A 19,169-nucleotide genomic window follows, 5' to 3' on the forward strand; every position below is an offset into this window, starting at 1 on the left:
ATATATATTAGATGGACACTTACTGTGGGTTTCTTGTAATAGTTTTTGCGCTGACGTTGCTCTTGGAGATGCTCGCGCAAAAATTTGGGCAACATACGCGTCTTCATCGCTCATTGGCGGCTCGCTTTCAGTGTCGCTGAGTATGAGATCGTAGAGCCATTCCCGATCACTGGTCAAGTCATTGAAATTGTAGATTTGTGCCTTGACACTTTGTCGTTCTTCTTTGCTGCCCAGGAGACGTTTACGTTGTCGTTGCTTTATGCTTTAACCTTACCACTCCCACACGCGTTGAGGAATCATCGGAGTCATCCACCGGCGCATCTTGTTCTGCCTCTTGTTCAGTGGCGCTATCCTCTCCCCCACTACCGCTGCTCAACGGTTGTTTGAGCGCTTGGCGAGCCATCTCCATAAAGGGTCGCATATTTAATGCCGCCTCCAGGCGCTGTATGTGCAAAGGTTCGGCCATGAGGCGTGACTTCTTTACCTCGGTTGCGCTCGCCATTTGTCTTTAGTTTTGCGTAATAATCTTTCGAAGTATTTGGTATTGTGTTGTCTGGTCAATTTCCTCAAATAGGCCGAGTTGCCAAATTTCCGTTAGCTTGGCGCTGCAGTGGACGCTTCAAAACGAAATTCGAATGAATTCCAATTGTAATGTAATCACGTAATTGAGAAATTTTCGCCTGCGTTGCGTAAAAAATGCAGCGCTGATTTTGTATGTTGTGCTCTACACACTTTTTTACTTGCCCACACGCTGCACACAAGCACATTTAGACGGCCAAACAAATAATATTCTTCTCGGCTCTTGTGGCTCTTCATTGTTGTTGCTGCAGGGTTGCGTGCAGGGTTGTATGTGCCAATTGGCTGCAGTGTTGGTTAGCGCACTTGTATGGAGCGCGCAAAATGAGCGTAAACTTATTGCTTTGTTCTTTTTAGCAATAAAATAAATCTTAAATGTTTAAATTATTTATACAAATCAATTACATAATTTGTATGCTAAGTATATACAACAAATATATAATATTTAATTAACGCATTTAGCGCACGCAGCATTTTGCGTTCAGCTGTGTTTACCAGCACTGATCACGCTAAAATTACTATATTGTGAAGCACTGCTGGCAGCTGTAAAACAGCTGCTGTTAAACAGCTGATTGTGTGAAATGTCTTGGCAAACCGGGTTGATCAAAACAATTTTGGATCCATCAAATTGGATAATTTCAACAGACGTTGCTGTTGTTATTGCCGATAAATTCCCAAAAGCGCGCCATCATTATCTTGTGCTACCCAAAGCGGATATCGCAAGTATATTTCAGGTAGACTCAACTCAAATTCTAAACAATGTACGTCACCACATAATAAACTTCTATAACAGCTGAATAAAACTCACTTGCCGCTTTTGGAAGAATTGCATCTCTTGGCTCACAATGTCATAGAAATTCGTGGCGAAAAGATTGACAATTTCCAAATTGGATTTCATGCCGAGCCTAGCATGCAACGTTTGCACTTACATGTCATCTCCAAAGATTTCGTTTCAAGCTGCCTCAAGACAAAAAAACACTGGAACAGTTTCAACACTCCGCTCTTTTTGCCCTACGATTGTAAGTTAATTGATTGAAATATAATTGTTCAAACAATATAATATACATATTACCATTTTCTATAAAGCCCTTTATACTCAGCTCAATAGCGAAGGCACCATCAAACGCTTATCAAAAGTTACAAAGGAAGCGCTGCTTGCCACTCCGCTGAAATGTAATCAGTGTTCATTTGTGGCAAAAAATATTCCATCATTCAAGGAGCATTTACAAGATCACAGTGCTTTATAAAAATTAGTCTTACGTACATTCAAAAAGCCAACAAATTGTAAGTGAGTTTACATTGCTTATTTATCAATCAACATTTCATAACATGACAAATTTATTGCCCTGAAGTTTTCACAAAATAGTACAAACTGGTCAAAAATTTAGTTTACAGCGCCTGTCTATTAGAAAGAGTAGTTTACAAAATTTCTGTTATTATGATATATGTACATACATTTAAGCAGCTAATATAAAAATAGAAGAACAAAAATACATTTGTAAACTTGAACAACTGGAAACATTTATATTCATTTCAAAAGCAATTTTTAAAGAAACAATATTAATTTGTTTAAGCTTTTAAACTTGCAAATCTTTATTTAAAAGAGAAAAATATATCTTAATTTGAAAGAAGGAAGTAACAGTTAATTTGGTGCTTATAAAGATAGCATAATGAAGAACAGGTCGCATAGATTAGGTGTATACTAAAAATTATTTAGGCCATGGATAAGTGATTTCATATGTAATTTCTTGTAATACAAAAATTGACATAAACAAACTATAAGTACAGCATTATTAGACCTTTTAGATTTGTTTAGAATTGTTTTGTGTCTTAACAAAATGCAATAGCTTATAACCATTTTATTCCCTGAATTACAATGATTCACTTATAACCGACGTTAATTCTTTTAAAATGCGATTGCAATTATCGACGATTTGTTTAATCGATATGCGCATACATCGATATTTTTGCATCAATAAAGTATCTATAAGTCCACTGTGCACTGCTCAACACTATTATTCGTTGATGACAAATTAAAGCTTAACAAGTGTCGATAGTTATCGTTTTACATTGTCACTCTGTTCATTCTAGAAACAGAAACAATTGGGTAGTTCCCGGAATCTATTTGATACTGCAATGGAACACATAAGCGTAGCAAGGCACGCGTTGGTTAAACGTTTGGAGAATAATAAGGACACAATATTGATTGAAAGTGATCGGGCAGCGGTAATGAAGGATCGTTACCCCAAGGCCCAATATCATTTTCTTATTGTATGCAAAGAAGATATTGCAAATGTGTCTTTAGTAAGTTTAGCCACTACCACTCATTGAAAAGAGATAAGAGATAATTAAGTATACAATATATACATTTTATATATTTTACAGTTAAAACAGGAGCACATTCCGCTTTTGGATCATATGATGGACCTTGCCAATCAAATCATTGAGCAGCAAAATCACTTGTCATCTAGTAATTTTCTTGTGGGCTTCAAAATGGATGCATTTATGGATCGGCTAAGCATGCATGTGATATCAAATGATTTCTATTCTGTTTCATTTAAAAAAGTATCGCATTGGAATAGCTTCCACTCAGATTTGTTTCTTACCTATCAGGCTGCTTATGCACTTCTACGCTCACAAGGCTGCATTGAGCCACTTTCTAAGGAAAAAGCATTAGAATTGCGATCTGTCACAACACTGCAGTGTAATCAATGTGAATTTAAGACCAGCACATTATTCGAATTAAAAGGTCATCTGTATAAACATTGGAATGATCGTGAACACGACATTGAAGTCAAGAAGCAACTGGAGAAGATCACTCAAATGCTTGATGAATCAAAATTGGATGAGCAAGAAAGCAACGTCGAAAGTCCTAAATCACCAGAGGATTCGAAACCGCACTCAACACAGTGGCGTTCAAATCCATCTGATCAAAATCAAACTAACGTCATCAGCAGAGAGACAAAACCCACGTCAGCCAATTGGCGCCAGCGTCCAAATCATGTGCCAAACGATTGCGAACAACAGCAGTCAACGCTGCCGTATGAAAACCACTTTGAGAGGCATTTCCAGAACTATGCAATCAGACAACATCAGCCATATTTGCATCCTCTGCTTGGGCAGAGCCTAATGGGACCATCTCCACCTTTTGCTCAGGGCAATTATTATCAAAGCTTAAACCAATTTCAACAACCGCAACCCCGCATGTTGAATGCTAATAACACTATTAACCAACAGAATTATATGCGATTTCTTGCACCGCAGTCAACTGAGTCGCCTCCCCGGTTCAATCCATTTAAGCAGACACCAAACATGGCCAACTTCAATCGATATCAATGCCCAGTCAATCCTACCAATCGTCAGAATGTAACCATCCACGATAAACCCAGGTGGATTCCAAAGCCTCAGTATAAACAAAATCAACCTGGTGTCGATTCACCTGGAAATAGTTCAAATAAATTGCCATCTGAAGCGAATGAAGCCAAGCAAACTAAGCCTCAACAGAAGCAGAACCCAAATGCTAAAGCTGATATTTGCAATAACTCCACAGTACTGAAGGAACAACCAAACAAAGCTAACCAAAACAAACCCAAGTGGAAACCTAAAGCTCAACATAGTCAAGGGCCAAACAATAACTTAAACAAATCTGCAGGCAACAAAGCAGCGAATCCAACAAAGTTACAGCATAAATAATGTTACATTATATACATACATAAGAAAATATGTATTCAGTAAATATATTTATGTACATACATATGTACATAGGGAGGCATGTATTTAATAATAAGTGTGCCTTGAAAATAAATATAAAAAGAATGCCTGTATCTTCTTTCAGCTTTTGTACAACTGGACAGAGTAGAAATATGATATCATTTGAAGAGCAAAGTGCTGCATCAGCTAATTAAAACATTGTTCTTTATGCTCTGGCGACATTTTATGGCATGTACTTGAGACGCAGAAAAAAGTATCGATAGTTCTATCGATTTTATTGTTTCTTAAATATTTGTTTAACAATCAATTTCCTAATTTGATTTTATAACTTTTCATGGAAAATATAAAACATTTATCTATGTAAAACATAAACATATTTTGTTTGTTTTTTGAAAACACTAAACATAATGACTATTGTATTTATCGATCTGTAAATAAATTGCACATCACTAATATTGGGACCGTTTCCCACACTGTAAATTGACAATCACAAAAAGAATTTGCAATCATTTATATATAGTTAATGTGGTCATGGCAGATGAGACGGACGTCGAATTCCAACGTGGTCTATTGACCCGCAAAATGGAAGCTGGCCAGGATGTCGTCATGGAAACTAATCAAGCGGCGGTGCTTCGCAATGTGGATGTGCCGAAAGCTAAGTATCACTTTGTTGTTCTACCCAAGGAGGATATTGTTAATGTGACAGCGGTAAGAATATGATGTTTTTCATTGTTCTCAGAACGATCTGTTTGTATGTATTTCTGAATTGAAGCTATCGCGTAAACATTTGCCTCTGCTGGACCATATGTTGGAGCTGGCCGTTCAGACCATTGAACAGCAAACGCAATCGCAATTGAGTAATTTTCTGATTGGATTTAAAATGGATGCATTTATGAATCGTCTGAATATGCATGTCATTTCCAAGGATTTCTGTGCGGATACCATGAGCCGAAATCAGCATTGGAATACATTCAATACTGAATTGTTTATCACATTTCAAACTGTCCACGCCCTGATAAATTTTAAAGGATTTATTGAACCCATGTCACCGGAGCGGGCAGAGAGTTTGCGAAAAGCTTTTCCCGTTCAATGCAACCAATGCAGTTTCAAAACTGGTAATTTTCCAAAGTTTAAGGATCATCTTGAATACCACAGGCAGAGAAAAGAGAAATATCAAACTAATTTGAGTGAATCAATGGCAAAAATGAATTTGAATGGCAGTTGCATGAAGAAGGGTCCCAAATGTGGGCCTCGACCTCAAGGCTTTCGTCCACACTCCCAGCTAGGCTCAACAGAAGCAAATCAAGCCCATCCGAATCCTTATAGGAAATTCTCCAATAACCAAAAGAAATCGAATCCTCAAACAAACAAGTCAAATGGGGACAATTCCAAGAACATTTCACCTAACTGATTTGTTATGTAGTACTATATATGTTTAAATTCTACTCATGTTATTTAATTGGTATCACCTTTTGTGAAAAAGCTTTTCATTAAAAAGCTAAAAAACAATCGTCTGAAATGTCTGGGAAGTACCTATGTAATGTATGTATATCCTTAGGACGTGGATAAATATAGTATACACTGATTGTTGCAATCAAATTTACATATCCAATTAATATGTAAGAATACAATTACTGCACATTTTCGATGAATTTTATTATACATTCTTAAAATTACTTTTGTCGTATGCTTGGCATACAAAGATTAAAGAAACCTTTGACAGAGGTCAAGGTTTTCGCTAATGATAAACAAAAAGCTACATTTAAACAAAAAAATAAATATGCTTTATACAATTTTTTTTTGCTCCTTAACGTTTTGTAATAATCATGAAAAGCCTCTGGGTAAATGTGAAAGTATAAAGACATAAACGGAATTGCGACGTGGGCAAGCATGCTCAATTAAAGCTCACTTGCCAAGTGGCTGAAATCTGGAAAATAATTGGCCCATGGCTAATTAAGTGCACCGAGGGGGACAACGGCAATGCTGCTGAGGTGAAGACAAGGTTAATTCGCACGGGGGTGGTAGGAAAAATTAAATTATAATCCTGATTAGAGCGCAAAAGTTTTCAAAGATCGTCTTGCGCCAAAAGAGAAAAAAGGAAAACCAAAGTGAATGCAACACTGAGCAACGACGAATGATGGACTTACTTTTAGAATTTTAAGTGAGAAGGGGATGCCTTTAAAAATATTTTGATTTGACGTGTGCCCGTGTGCACAGAGTTCAAAGAGAGACGCATGTGATTTATTTTCGGCTGCCTCAGGTGAGTTTTTGGCTACCGATTAGCCAAGCCACTAAGTTGAATAACTTTGCATTTTTACTTAGCATAATTGATGTGGGTGGTAGGAAGAAGATGGCGATGTATCCAGGGAATTAACCGCGACACCTACGCCAAGTCTGAAGTTTGACATTGATACATAAAAACAAATACAGATGGGCGTACTTCAAGTGAAACAGACTTCTTTGGAAATTTGTATGCTTAAATTTCCTCGACATGTGAAGCACACGAATGTTACACAAAAATCTTAAAAACAAATTCAATTCTTTAAAAATTTTTCTTGAAAATATATTTCAGCACTTAAAATGAAAATTTGATTTTAAATTCATAATAAAACGTAATTAAAACTGTACCTATTATTATTCATAATTAATAAATGGCAAACTTTGGTGCACTTCGTTGACATTACATTTATGATGGTTAAACTAAAAACACTCTCATTGCAGTTATAACTTCCATACGAAACTTTACATTAGTTCACTTCATTGCAACTTCTTCACAAACTACACACTTCACTTTTCAAGGACACTTGCCCTAATCCTTAGTTGGCCAGCAATTTGTTTGGGAACCATTTCCATTAAGTTTTGCAGCTTACCCCAATTCAAGGGCTGCACAAACTGTCAGACAACAGCCGTGTAATCCACTTTTTGTCGGTGTTATTTCAGCCTAACAACAATTTATAGTGGAAAAAATTCAAGGTAACAAACCCCAAGACCCTTAGTGTAATCTTAAGAACCGACTATATGCTGCCGAGTCGAGGTGCCGAGTAATTGTTGTCATTGCCATTGTAATTTCAGCTTGATGCCAGCACATGCAAATGTCTGCCTGTACCTCGACCTGTATCTGAATCTTTGCAAGTATTTGTATGTTACAGTGTCAAGGTGTCTGCGGAAAGCGTTTCAGACCTTCTCTCCATCTCGCATCAACTTCCGCTCAGTTTTTTTTGTTCTTATTTTGGGGTTGGCCTTTTAGCAATGCTCATATACCATCTGGCCATCAAATGCCAGCAGCTCCATTAAAGCTGTCTCCCAGCGCATTGAGCATTGAGCACTGTCGAAGCCTTGCCACCTGTTACAAGTTTGTTCAAGCAACAGGATGCCTGCCCCATTCATAACATACGAGTCAGACTTTTGAGTCAAAGAGCTAAAGCTTTCGCTGAGAGCCGCATTATTTGAGTGAGAGAGCATGTGTTTTGCTGAGCGCATGAGTAGGCAGAGCTTTTCATAGCTTATAAAGCAGCAAAGAGCGCTATAAAGCTTTTCACTGAAATGCCATTGGCGATGTTTCTATCAGTGTTTGGTTTTAAAACATTGTTTGATTCCAACTGATTTATTAATTTGACAACATTTATTTTATTTAAGAATATTTTATTATACTTATTTTAAATTTATTTAATAGAAATTTATTTTTTTAAGTGTTTGTTCTTATAATTTTTATTGTATAATCAGAAAATATCGAAAAGTCTGTTAAAATATTTCAATTTTAATTTTTTTGATTAGTTTATTTTTTTTTTTTTTTCTGTGATTGTAGTAAAATCGGAAGAATACTTTTTATTAGAAGTAGTGGGAATAATACTTAGCTTCTTTCAAATGTCACTATTAATACTATCTATATTTATATAATATAGCGATACCGATTGTCAAAACAATTTACACGGACTTTTACGGTTACAGGGTATGAAACATTCTTAATCTTCAATGCACATCTGTACTTTCCCGCATTAAATGTTATTTACTTATATTAATGATTTTTTGTCGGCAGCTGGGCTTATTTTGGATAATCCGTTCGGCATTAATTACCAACCGAAGAGCAAGACACAAAAAAAAAACGGAGAGAACGAGTAAACACAATGAAAGTACAACATCAATTGTGCCATTTAAGCAATTTGCAATATTCGCCTGAGAAAAAAAGACATCAAAAATGGCAGCGACAACAACGACAACATCGAGAACGAGCTTCAATAATAATAACTTTTCATAGCGTTCCACTGCCGTTAAGCGCCTCCTGGCTTCGGCTAGAAGTTACATATGGTGTGGCTTAGTGACAACACTTTGGCGTGACACGAGTCAGTCACAAATCAGATCTGCTTATGTTTGAGCAGATTATATATCTGAAGAATGTGAATAATTGCAGATCTATATTTGGCGAAATGTGAAATTATCTGAATAAATGAAAATTACAACTTTTAAAGTTTAATGTTGGTATTTTTTTCAGTATACTAACCTTCTTAGACATAGAAGTAAAATGTTAAATTTAGATGCATCTATCGACTCTATCTCTATTTATATTATATTAGTTTATAAATATTTTGAAAAAAGTAAATAAAATTTCATATACGATGGCGGCACGTGTTCATCTCCAAGCAAGGCCCATTTCACTTTCGTGCTGTACGCGGTGGCGCATCTTTGGCTTCAATAATTTAACACCGACTGTCATGTGCCTTGCAATCCTTTTCGGAATGCACAATACGTGTTACTCGTGCCTGAAACAATTCGTTTGCCGTTCACTCGCCCACATGTTGTATGGAAAATCTGACAATTACACATTCCATCCAAAATGCGTGCTCCTGTTGCGTGAAGCACACTGTTGCTCTCTTTGGTTTTTCATATTTTTTCATTTTATGACATTTTGTGTAAAAACATTTTATACGTCGTTTGGCTTTCGCTATGCTTGTGCAAGTGTTGTATAGTATTTATATTGCATTGACATTGCGTATACGCCATGCTGGCAAGCGAATTGGCTTTAAGCAAGCGACAACCGTTTGGCATAAAATGTCTAGTGTAAGTTTGTGATCGAAATATTAAACGAAGAAGTATAAACAACAAGGTGAGATTTTATTGCAGCATCGATGAAGCCGCTGGTTTATTTATAAGTCTCCACATGCGAAAAACAGTCAATGTGTCAAAGTAAAAGCAACTGCAGAAAAACTAAGTTTTTGTGTCTGAGGTTAAGTAAGCTAGGTAAGAAGGCATAAACAAAAAACTGCACTGAACTTGAATGAATGGAATATATGAGGTATGTACTAAATGAAATTTAACTTTAACATTCGTCTAGCAATTTTCATGCCCTAATTGCTATTGAAAACTACAGCAAATAAAATCTAGAAAGTATCATCCAAGAGGATTGGATACTCGAGGTGTTAGCTAAGAGTGTTTGCTTATCCTTAAAAACAATTCATAGCTAAGAGGCCATTTTATTAACTATGTTGAAGATGATGTTTCAAAGTAGCGTGTAAAACTTCGCAATGAACTTGATCATATAAAATGAGCACTGAATATACTTAAAAATGTAAGAAGCTGCTGCATAGTTGATGAAGACTAGCTCTCTTACTTTGCAAATAAGTAAGCAGCGATCTTTTGCTTATGAACTCAGCAAACAAAGTGAACACGACGCGTAAATGCATTTTGCTAATCAACAGAAATTGCTTTGCTCAATGCCTCAAGCTAAGCTAACAATATACACTCACCAACCCACCCACACATACACTCAAACAAGAGTCCTTACTCCCACACACACACTCTGGCTCTTGAGAAACTCATACGCACACACATCTCACTTACGTCCAAGTGTCACTCAATTTGTCTCTGTTTACCCAACGCCTACACATAAAGGAATTTACAAATTGTCTTCCACGTGGACAACAAGTTGTTGATTTAATAATGTATGGGGGACGCTTCAAGTCATTTATATGGCTGCAATGTGTCGACGCAGAAAGGACATGACCCGCAGCTTGGCCAGATTCATGGACACAGTGTCTCTCACATTGATGCTGGTCAAATCCTCCACATGCGAGTATCCTGCCGCAAGACACACGATAAATTAACCCTCAAGTTTACCCAGCTAATTGCACACACAGCCAACACATACCTGATAGAACTATGGCCTGATTGCCATGCTGCTGTCCCAAAGCTCGCCACGGATCCAGTTGGCCATGAGTGAAGATGACCTCGCGATAGCGTTCACTCTGATTGAAAGCGATGCCACCGAATTGTGCATTCAGTCGAGCAATGTTCGCCTGCAGCTTGCTTGATGTTTGCCCAGCACCAAAGGAATCGCGGCAAAGATGCTCAAAATACCAGAGAGGCACCTGGCTGCCAAAGCTGCTGGATGAGTTGCTGTCCGAGATTGTTGTGGTATACCAGCCAAACTGATTGCACGTCTGATACAGCCAAGCGCGTGCTGCAAAACAAATTTTCAATTTTCCCGTTTCTCTCATCAGTCAACCGAAAACACTTACTGCCCGAACTTTGGTCTGAATGTTCCTCAAAGAGTTGCAGCATGGCCTGATAACTAAAGTCCTGACACTGCGTGTCATCCGCATAGAGCTGTTCGAGAACATTTTGCAAAGCCTTCTCTTCGCTTGACTGCTGCCTCAGCAGTGCATTGCACAGCACCGGAATATACGTACTTTTTTGTGTTGTGAAAGCTGTTTTAACATTTGCATTTTTGAAGGTGCAAGCTCTAGATGAACTCACCTGTAACTCTGCACAATCAATGCAAAGTAATTGCCAATGCCATTGAAAAATGAGATGCGATCCAACGCATCCATTGCATTAAAATTCCCACAGGCATTCAACGCTTTCAGTAAACTCTCAGTTTCGTTCGCCTTGAATAACTCAACCAAGTGTTGCAGCCCCATCTCCAGACGCTCTGTGCAATTGTGTCCATAGCTCAGTTGCAGTGAACTGCTGACAAGCTTCATATACTCTGTGAAAGTTATTGAAAGCAGTTTTACATTGCAGTAGGAATTTTGTGCTTACCATGAAAATCCGCTTTGGCGAGCAGTGGAGCACTGGAAGCCCAACTTGCTGCTATGAGTTCTGGATAGAGTTGTGTCATCCAGGTAGCCATGCTGCCTGAATATGATCCACCAATTAATATAACTTTGGAATGGTTTAAATGCGGATTGTGGGACTTCTGATAGCGTATAAAGTAAGCCAAATCTGCCAAGGCCTGCTCCAAGCTCAAGTGTTGAAGTTGTGCCACGGTTAAGCTATTATTTCTAATGTACGACAGAAATTATATGAACAATTAATTAACATTTAATTGACTCACTCGTGTGGCCAACTCTGTCCGTAGTAACGATGCTCTGTGTAGTACAACATGCCACCATTTTCCACAGCCATATCGTGTGTAAGGCCCGTGCTTAATAATCCTGGAGTAATGGTCCACTCTCCACCCACAAATATGTAGATGGGTCCTTGGGGCTTGTGATACTCTGCGTTCTGCAGATAGCGCTGTAGAAAAACCATAGTAACAAAAGTGTGGTCTACTGTCTAACTCATTTACCATTTGCCATGTTTTCGTATTGAATTCATCAAAATGATCCAGTTTTTGGCTTATCCAAAGTTCTTTCACAGCAGCTGCATCGTTTTTCGTATAGAATCCTGAACTTGGCTCCTGCAACAACAGCTCTACATTGCGTCGATAAGGATTCAAGGCAGCTTTTCCAGCCGACATTGCAAACCCGATAATCGAGGTAATGAAGTAAATGAATTGGCTAAAGCGCTTCATATTATCAACTGAAGTTTTTAGCTGAGTTGAGCTGCTATTTTATAGGAAATTATCATTGTGCTCCACATACGAAAGTTGCCCCTATGATGCATGCTTATTAAATATAAAATTAATTGTGTGGCGACAACTTTGTAGAACAAAATTATTGATAAGAAGTGCAGATTACGTGGATTATTTATGCGTAAAATTGTACATTTATAAAATTAATGCAATACTGTTAATTATGCAATTGAATAATACTTCCAACACTTGCTAACAATACATTTTTTTCTTATTTTTGATAAGACGTGCATGTTGAGTGAATCGAATATTTATGCACTAAGATCGTAATGCTAATTATATAATTTGTTTTTGAACCTCTCTGCTTCGTTATTACACCCGCTACCCATAGGTTAGAAGGGTGTTATAACTTTGTGCCCACAGGAAATGTATGTAAAATATAAATATTCTTGATCAGCGTCAACAACCGAGACGATGTAGTTATATCCGCCTGTTTGTATGAAACACTGGATCTCAAAGGCTATAATAGATATAGAGATCATTTTTTTTCGAAAACCCCTTTTATGCTATCGCGATGATCAAGTTTGCTTCAAATTTTTAGCACCCTCATTTCTGCACACTCGATATTACAGGTTAGCAGCTTTGGCTGACAATCTGGTATATTTTGCACTCTGCATATGTTGAATGTTGTATTATATTAATACACCAAATATAGCATGATATAGCATGGTATATTTTTAGTATTTTTGTGATATATTAATTAAGTATATTTTAAAATTAATACCACACTGATGTCTCACAGTCCAGCACACTCGACTGTAGCTTTCTTATTTGTTAGTTTTTCAAATAAATACTTTAACATAATTCTTTCATATATCATATAGTTAACAATTTAAAAGTTAAGATCGTCAATTGCCAGCTATAAATTTGTAAAAGATGTTTTCAAAATATTTGACAGCTACAATAAAGTAAATCATGGCTTACAAAAATATATCCTCAAAACGAAATGTTGAATTTTGAAATGTCAGTTCATAAATAAACATTTTTATAATTAAGTGAAAATGTCGAATAAAACCCATGAAATAAATGCCGTTGGCTGTTTTTGTGCTATGGCCCAAAAGATAAACAAACCGAAAGCTCGCTTCTCCCTCTCCCCCTGCGATTCCGATTTGAGTGTAACGCCAACGCAATTTCAGAAGGAGAAACATCGAATTGCCCCTCTTGAGCTTTTCGACTGGAGCGAATCAGCGCTGCTCTCGTCATAGCGTGGGCGCCCATGTGCGTGTCTTTGTGGGCCAACTATTGGATACAGAGCTATTTCTGCTCGATTGCGAGTATCTTTTGCGTTGCGTGGGACGACAATGGGGCGGGTACGTAACCGGCATTCTCTTCTATGAGTTAAATTTGTTGTTTGCTTTTACTTTTCATTTGTATTTTGTTTTTTTTTGTTTTTGTGCTTCTTGTTGCTTTGCACTCAGCAGCGAGCAGCGAGTGTGTTGGCAATAATTATAAGATTGGCATTGGGTTAGATTTCATTGGCATGTGTTTTTGTTACCAGGAAGTCATAAGTTACGCCGAGCATCATCACATCCCGCCAAGGGATATTCGAGTGGAACTGGTGCCGCCACTAATTAATATTAGTTGCTTTAATTACGCGCACATTTAATGCTTGCGGTGCTGCGATGTGTAATTGTAGATGTATGTATGCGGTTATTCTTGGAACTCGTAAGTACGTATATTGATGAGTTTGCTTTTTATTGTCTTCCGCTCTCTCGCATTTGATGCACATTGCGTGACCTTGAGAGTTCTGCTTTCGTGGTCTGATTGTAATTGATATGTGCTTTTGCTTATCAAGTTTCTCAAATGGATTTGCCCATTTCAACTTGTAATATTAAGCTCATTATGTACACATGTACAAAGACACCCTGATGTCTCTGGCTTTATAAAATACTAGCCAACTTGACCTGAAAGAAATGTATGTAACAGGCAGAAGACCGACCATATAAAGTATATATATTCTTGATCGGGGTCAATAGCAGAGACGATATAGTAAAGTCCGTTTGTCTGTCTGTCCGCACATTTGCGCCTTCGTAAATCGAAAGAAAGTCATTTTGAAGCTAGAATTTCTGATACATACAATAATAACTAAGGTATTCAAGGTATTGAAAAAATTTGAAATTGAAATTGGAATTGAAATCGATGTTATTATTATTATATTATCAAAATACTGCACTGTTTCATATGAACACAGTTGTCTTCTTTTATGGCATTGAAAAAAGTTAAAGAACAAAATTCAGTTGAATGAATGGGTTTTTTTTTTATTTTATTTAAAATCGCATTTGCTGTTTTTCGTTGTCTTGATGAACATCTGAATTCATTAAAGAATTAAATCATTCTTGATATGGGCGTATAAGCATTTGTGTCCTCTTCAGATTTCCGTATTCAGCCCAAAAATTATTTGACGATTTGCTCCCATGGTCAGTCTCCGAGTAGACTCCATTCAAAAAACTATATAGAAAAAGATAGGTTACAACAATTTAACATTGATCTTATAAATTTTTTGTTTTCTATTTACCATCCTGCACAACCAAAGAACCACCAGCCTCCTCGAAAGTCTTTTGCGCAGCCATCACTTCTATCACGGTCAAACGTATAGAATTTCATGCCCTTATGATATCGGAAATAGTCACCTTTCCCATCGTTCTCCAAATAATTACCCAAACTGCTCAATTTATAGTCTTGATCTCTGCCCTCGATTATAAAATGATCGTAATGAGCGAACTTAGTAGTTCCATCATATTTCTCCATGTGAATGTAAAGTTCATAGCGCATCGAGTTCGTTAGTTGATGAATTTTCTCTAAGCCAAGAAAGAAGTCACCTCTAAAAGAGCCAAAGCCGGCTGAATAAGTGTTCCAATCGCGTTCAAAATTTTCTCTGCCATCTATTCTCTGCTGAATGACAATCCAGCCAGGCCCAGCTGTCTTATTATCGAACAACACGTCGAAATAACCATAGTCAGATACACTTATTGGATGAATATCCGAAATACAACTATGAGAAATAATTACTGTCTCTAGCCTATCAATATCTGTTTTACTAACTTCCAAATCGTTGCTTGTCTTATTCATATTGATTAATTTTAGAATCTCATGTGTTTGAGTTAACCTTTGAATAGTTTTTTTCTGAAATTTTATGTTTTTTTTAAGATCAATTATCTGAATTCTCAATTCTTTTATGATCCCTTTATTATATCTCCGATTTGCCTTATATTCTGTAATTGCTCTTTTTTGTTTAAATATACCCAGTTCGTCTTTTACCTCGGGTGTATAATCTAATAATGGCTGCAGAACTCTATTCGAAAGATTTTTACATTGTTGAAGTTGACGATTTGTTTCACACATCTAATAAGCGAGAAATTGATTTATTTTTAGCATAAACTGTTCACCTTTATATATTTCAAATAAGATTATTTGTCTTACCTCTGACTGAATTGTTCCTCCTATAAACAATATCCCATGTGTAACCAGAATTAATGCCGCAAATATTAATTTTTTGCGCATTTTGAAAATTAGTACTTTAATCAATGGAAAACGAAAACATACTGAAATGCTTTGCTAAAAAATAATGTATACGCAGAAGACAACATATATAATTTGATGAAATGATTATCTATATATAGAAAGAGGCACAATAGACTATGGATTGTTATGCTCTCTTTAAAATGTAGTACTACATATAACACACATTTAAATTAATTTCAGATGATAAGCACAGAGATTATAATGTCAACTAGAAATAATGGCAGTATATTTTGATATTTCCAAATTGATACCCGCTCTATTTGATTTTGATATTACTATAAATATATAGTCAAAATAAACATCATTTTGAACTATTAGCCCTTTTAATTATGTTTGAAATGCAAATGCAAAATTGAATCTTAAATAAAAAATAATGAAAGAGAGAATAGAAGATAATGAAAAAAATTAAAAAATAAAATTATAATTGTAAATAAGTGTTTTAAAGTATTTTTATATTTTATAATACATTTGTAATTTAGTTTGTCATTTTTTTGGTTCGCAATAATTGCGTTATTTATTTATTAATCCACAAGTAAAGAGCAGCAGCGTCTGCCCAAGTGTGGCAACTTGTTGTAATACGAGGCGGAACGGGAGAGGCAGCTTGGCCCAAAGGAGTCGCTCATTCCCATCACCTTTGCACTTGACACAAAGCAAGGATGGGGAGCGGCCGAAAGGAAACAAAGCCCTGTGGGCAGGCAGCGTGTTACGTTTGTTTTTTTTTTTTTTTGTGTTGAGTTGAGTGGAAAATGAGATTCTGCTCTGGTCGAAAAGGACACACTCGAGAGCGACTCGTGAGAGAGCGACTCGGAATCGCGTAGGCGTTGCACTCAAAGCTGGCGGCACTTTGAGTCTATTTGGCAGTGCATAAAAGACGGCGACAAAACGCTCAACGCTTCAGTCGAGTTTGAAACTTACACTCAAGCGGAGTTGTAAATAGTTGTTCGAGTTGTTGGCTCGTACTCAAACGTACTGTAACCAAATATATTCTTACCATACACTCATATATACACACAATATTCAGCAAATGGATTTTTTTACAATAAATACAAAAATTGCCCTTGATATTGCCGCGTTTTTCGCTGTGCGTGTGTGACAGTGTCTGTGTGTGTGTGTGTGTGTGTTGGTTTCTTTGTAATAAAATATGATATAGAAATGTGGAACCCTTCTTTGGCGCACTAAAAAACCAAAAAAAGCAAATGAGAAACCAAATCAAGTAACCGTATTGACAAAAACAAACAAATCTTATTGCCAAGTTTATGTGTACTTTCTACGTGCTTTGTGATTGTGACTCTGTGTGTGTTTGTGTCTGTGTGTGTGTGTGTGCTTCAAAAAATTTAATTCAAGAACAGTCGTTTTGCACATTATTCATCTGAGTGCCGCCATCTGCAGTCTTAGTCTCAGTTCCAGCCTCGTTAGTTGCCCGTTGCCAGTTGATTCATGTTGCGTATACGCCGTGTGTTTGTTTTTTTTCTTGTGCTTTGAATAACAACACGCGGCTGTTGATTGTTGCCTACTTCTTATTTTGTTTTTTTTTGAGCGCGCTTTCTCACTGTGTTGCCATGTCTTCTCTCTGTCCCAGTCTCAGCCTCAGTCTCTGTTCGCTTTTCTCCCTCTCACTCCAGGCTGTGTGTCTCTTTCACATCTTTCGCCCGCACGTCCCTCGGCAACGGCAGCTGTTAAATTATGCATTAAGGAAACACAAAGCCCCAAACCTGGTCGCCAGCGTTACAAAATTATATGAAAAAGGCTGGAAAAATGCTCAGCTTTTCACTGGTTGTTGCTGTTATTATTGTTCTCTCTGCTGTTGTTGTTGCTGCTGTTGCGGCCAGTCTCTGCTTTCGCAGCTCGTATACATATTATGCAAATTAATGCTTGTTTGTGATTTAGCCTGCTATACATTTTTCAACTTTAAAAGTACCCAGAGGTAACCAAAAGTTATGCTCCCCAAAAATTACAGTCTCCGTCTCTAGTAATGCTGTATATCTCGAATTTCATTTATCATCGTATGCTATTTTATTTAATCTTTAAATAGGCTTGCAAAGCATTTGGCTTCTCGTTTTGTTGACTTTTAGTTTCAATTTTGGTCACAACTTGATCTTTTGGCACCCATAAAAAGGTTACTCTTTGCTACCAAAAGGCATCTCTAATGCTGCTTATTAAAACAATTTGTGCCATTTTTATATATAGTATACGACGAGTATTTGTTTTATTTGTGCACACATTTTGCCACCTATCCCCATAATTCACTTAGTTTCCCTACTTTATTGCCATCTGCCGTCTGTTCGCCCCTTGTGGCTTATCGCCGTAGTATTTTGGCCAGGCCATGTGGTTACACTTTCGTTCGTTTCGTTCATTCCCCATTTTGTGTACGGCAAACACGTCTTAAAATATTTTCGCTATGTTTTTGGCCTCTGGAGTATATAATTTGTTCGCCAAATGTATTTTCCCTGACGTTTAATGCGGTTGAAACGCTTCTTCGCCTTCGTCTTTTGCCTTTTGCCTTTTACTGTTTGTTAAATCGTTACCACACACAAAAACTTTCATTTCGGTTTATTAAAGAATGTGGTTCGTTATTGACTTGGTTTATGTCTGGCTGGGAATTGTCACAAGGCTTTATGATGTAATTCTCGCGGGCTGAATTCACCTACATCCGCCGTTTGAATTTCGTATTCGATTGCTTTTGCCAGACCATTTTAATAAAGGAACGAATTTTCGCAAGTTTCTCGGCATCATTAGGAAAGTTGTTAAAAGAAAAGAACTTTGCCATATTAAACGGCAATTTTATTAGCTGCAAGTTACGAAAAAAGTAAAGTCATCTAAATTCTGATTTCAATTCTTTTACTACTCTGAATTTAATAACCCAATTTTCATTCTGTGTTAGATTCAGTTTAGATTTAATCAGTATTCACTTAGACTGAGCTTGACAAACATAAATAACTCTACTTGACTAGAGCTTCTAGTCCAATCCAATTTGTCCGCTTTCGACATAAATCCCCATATGCATTTCCATGTTTGTCAGTGCCAAACAATTGCAACTCGTCTGGTAGCACATAAATTTTCATTTAAATTCCAGCAAACATTGTGAGCTCATCTTTCTTCCTTTAGCTGCTCCCGCACTTTAATTAGAGCAGTGGGAAAAAGGGTTTTTTTGACCGTTTTGTTATTGCCTTGGCCAGACAAGGCCTACATCAACATTGACAGTTAAAAAGCCGCCGGTCCAAGGGCAACCTAAATGTTTAGCAAGTTAACTTCCTTAAAGTCAACAAAAATGTCCACGCAACCAAAAAAGGCAAACAACGAAAAAAAAGCTGGGCAAACTTCAGTAGAGTAAAAGGAAAAGTGACTAATTAATATGCTGTCGCTTGTGTTTCTTGATGTTCTATCATTTTTTTTTTTTTTTTCGGTTGTGTATTTTATGTTGAAGCTGTAGAAGTGCTGAGGAGCGTGAAGCTTAGACAAAGTTTTGCCCATCTCTTTGCTGAGGAATTGAGCTACATTTTTGATTGCCCCC

General features: G+C 37.0%; 6 protein-coding genes across 7 annotated transcripts in view; 4 read left to right on the plus strand and 2 right to left on the minus strand.

Annotated features, from left to right (window-relative positions):
• Positions 1-862, minus strand: part of LOC117575931 (chromatin-remodeling ATPase INO80) — a 52,430-nt gene extending 51,568 nt beyond the window's left edge. Inside the window, 3 exon segments of the mRNA XM_052007812.1 lie at positions 24-80; positions 82-252; positions 254-862. Of these exon segments, the coding sequence (XP_051863772.1) occupies positions 24-80; positions 82-252; positions 254-502 (477 nt within the window). The 5' untranslated portion in view covers positions 503-862.
• A 263-nt stretch (positions 863-1,125) lies between these two features.
• Positions 1,126-1,860, plus strand: LOC117575357 (aprataxin-like protein). The gene is made up of 3 exons (XM_034259522.2): positions 1,126-1,310; positions 1,370-1,595; positions 1,663-1,860. The coding sequence occupies exons 1-3, from the start codon at positions 1,158-1,160 to the stop codon at positions 1,821-1,823; spliced, it is 540 nt and encodes a 179-aa protein (XP_034115413.2). The 5' UTR covers positions 1,126-1,157; the 3' UTR covers positions 1,824-1,860.
• On the plus strand, positions 1,781-4,553 carry LOC127565896 (aprataxin-like protein). The gene is made up of 3 exons (XM_052006776.1): positions 1,781-1,864; positions 2,668-2,880; positions 2,962-4,553. Exons 2-3 carry the CDS (start codon positions 2,713-2,715, stop codon positions 4,267-4,269), a joined length of 1,476 nt encoding a protein of 491 aa, XP_051862736.1. The 5' UTR covers positions 1,781-1,864; positions 2,668-2,712; the 3' UTR covers positions 4,270-4,553.
• A 144-nt stretch (positions 4,554-4,697) lies between these two features.
• LOC117576060 (aprataxin-like protein) lies at positions 4,698-6,069 on the plus strand. The gene is made up of 2 exons (XM_034260594.2): positions 4,698-4,995; positions 5,060-6,069. The coding sequence occupies exons 1-2, from the start codon at positions 4,819-4,821 to the stop codon at positions 5,696-5,698; spliced, it is 816 nt and encodes a 271-aa protein (XP_034116485.2). The 5' UTR covers positions 4,698-4,818; the 3' UTR covers positions 5,699-6,069.
• Positions 6,070-10,246: 4,177 nt separating this feature from the next.
• Positions 10,247-11,930, minus strand: LOC117573345 (putative serine protease K12H4.7). The gene is made up of 7 exons (XM_034256468.2): positions 11,852-11,930; positions 11,618-11,799; positions 11,323-11,564; positions 11,038-11,269; positions 10,800-10,969; positions 10,430-10,741; positions 10,247-10,359 (listed from the first exon to the last, which is right to left on the minus strand). The coding sequence occupies exons 1-7, from the start codon at positions 11,852-11,854 to the stop codon at positions 10,247-10,249; spliced, it is 1,254 nt and encodes a 417-aa protein (XP_034112359.2). The 5' UTR covers positions 11,855-11,930.
• Positions 11,931-16,554: 4,624 nt separating this feature from the next.
• LOC117576580 (IDLSRF-like peptide) overlaps positions 16,555-19,169 on the plus strand; it is an 83,556-nt gene continuing 80,941 nt past the window's right edge. For both annotated transcript variants that reach the window (XM_034261460.2, XM_052007103.1), the window contains exon 1: positions 16,555-16,624. The gene's annotated coding sequence lies outside the window, so the exon portion shown is untranslated. The remainder of the gene's footprint in view (positions 16,625-19,169) is intronic.

This window comes from Drosophila albomicans, chromosome 2R (genome assembly GCF_009650485.2).
Source record: "Drosophila albomicans strain 15112-1751.03 chromosome 2R, ASM965048v2, whole genome shotgun sequence".
NCBI classification, from domain to species: domain Eukaryota; kingdom Metazoa; phylum Arthropoda; class Insecta; order Diptera; family Drosophilidae; genus Drosophila; species Drosophila albomicans.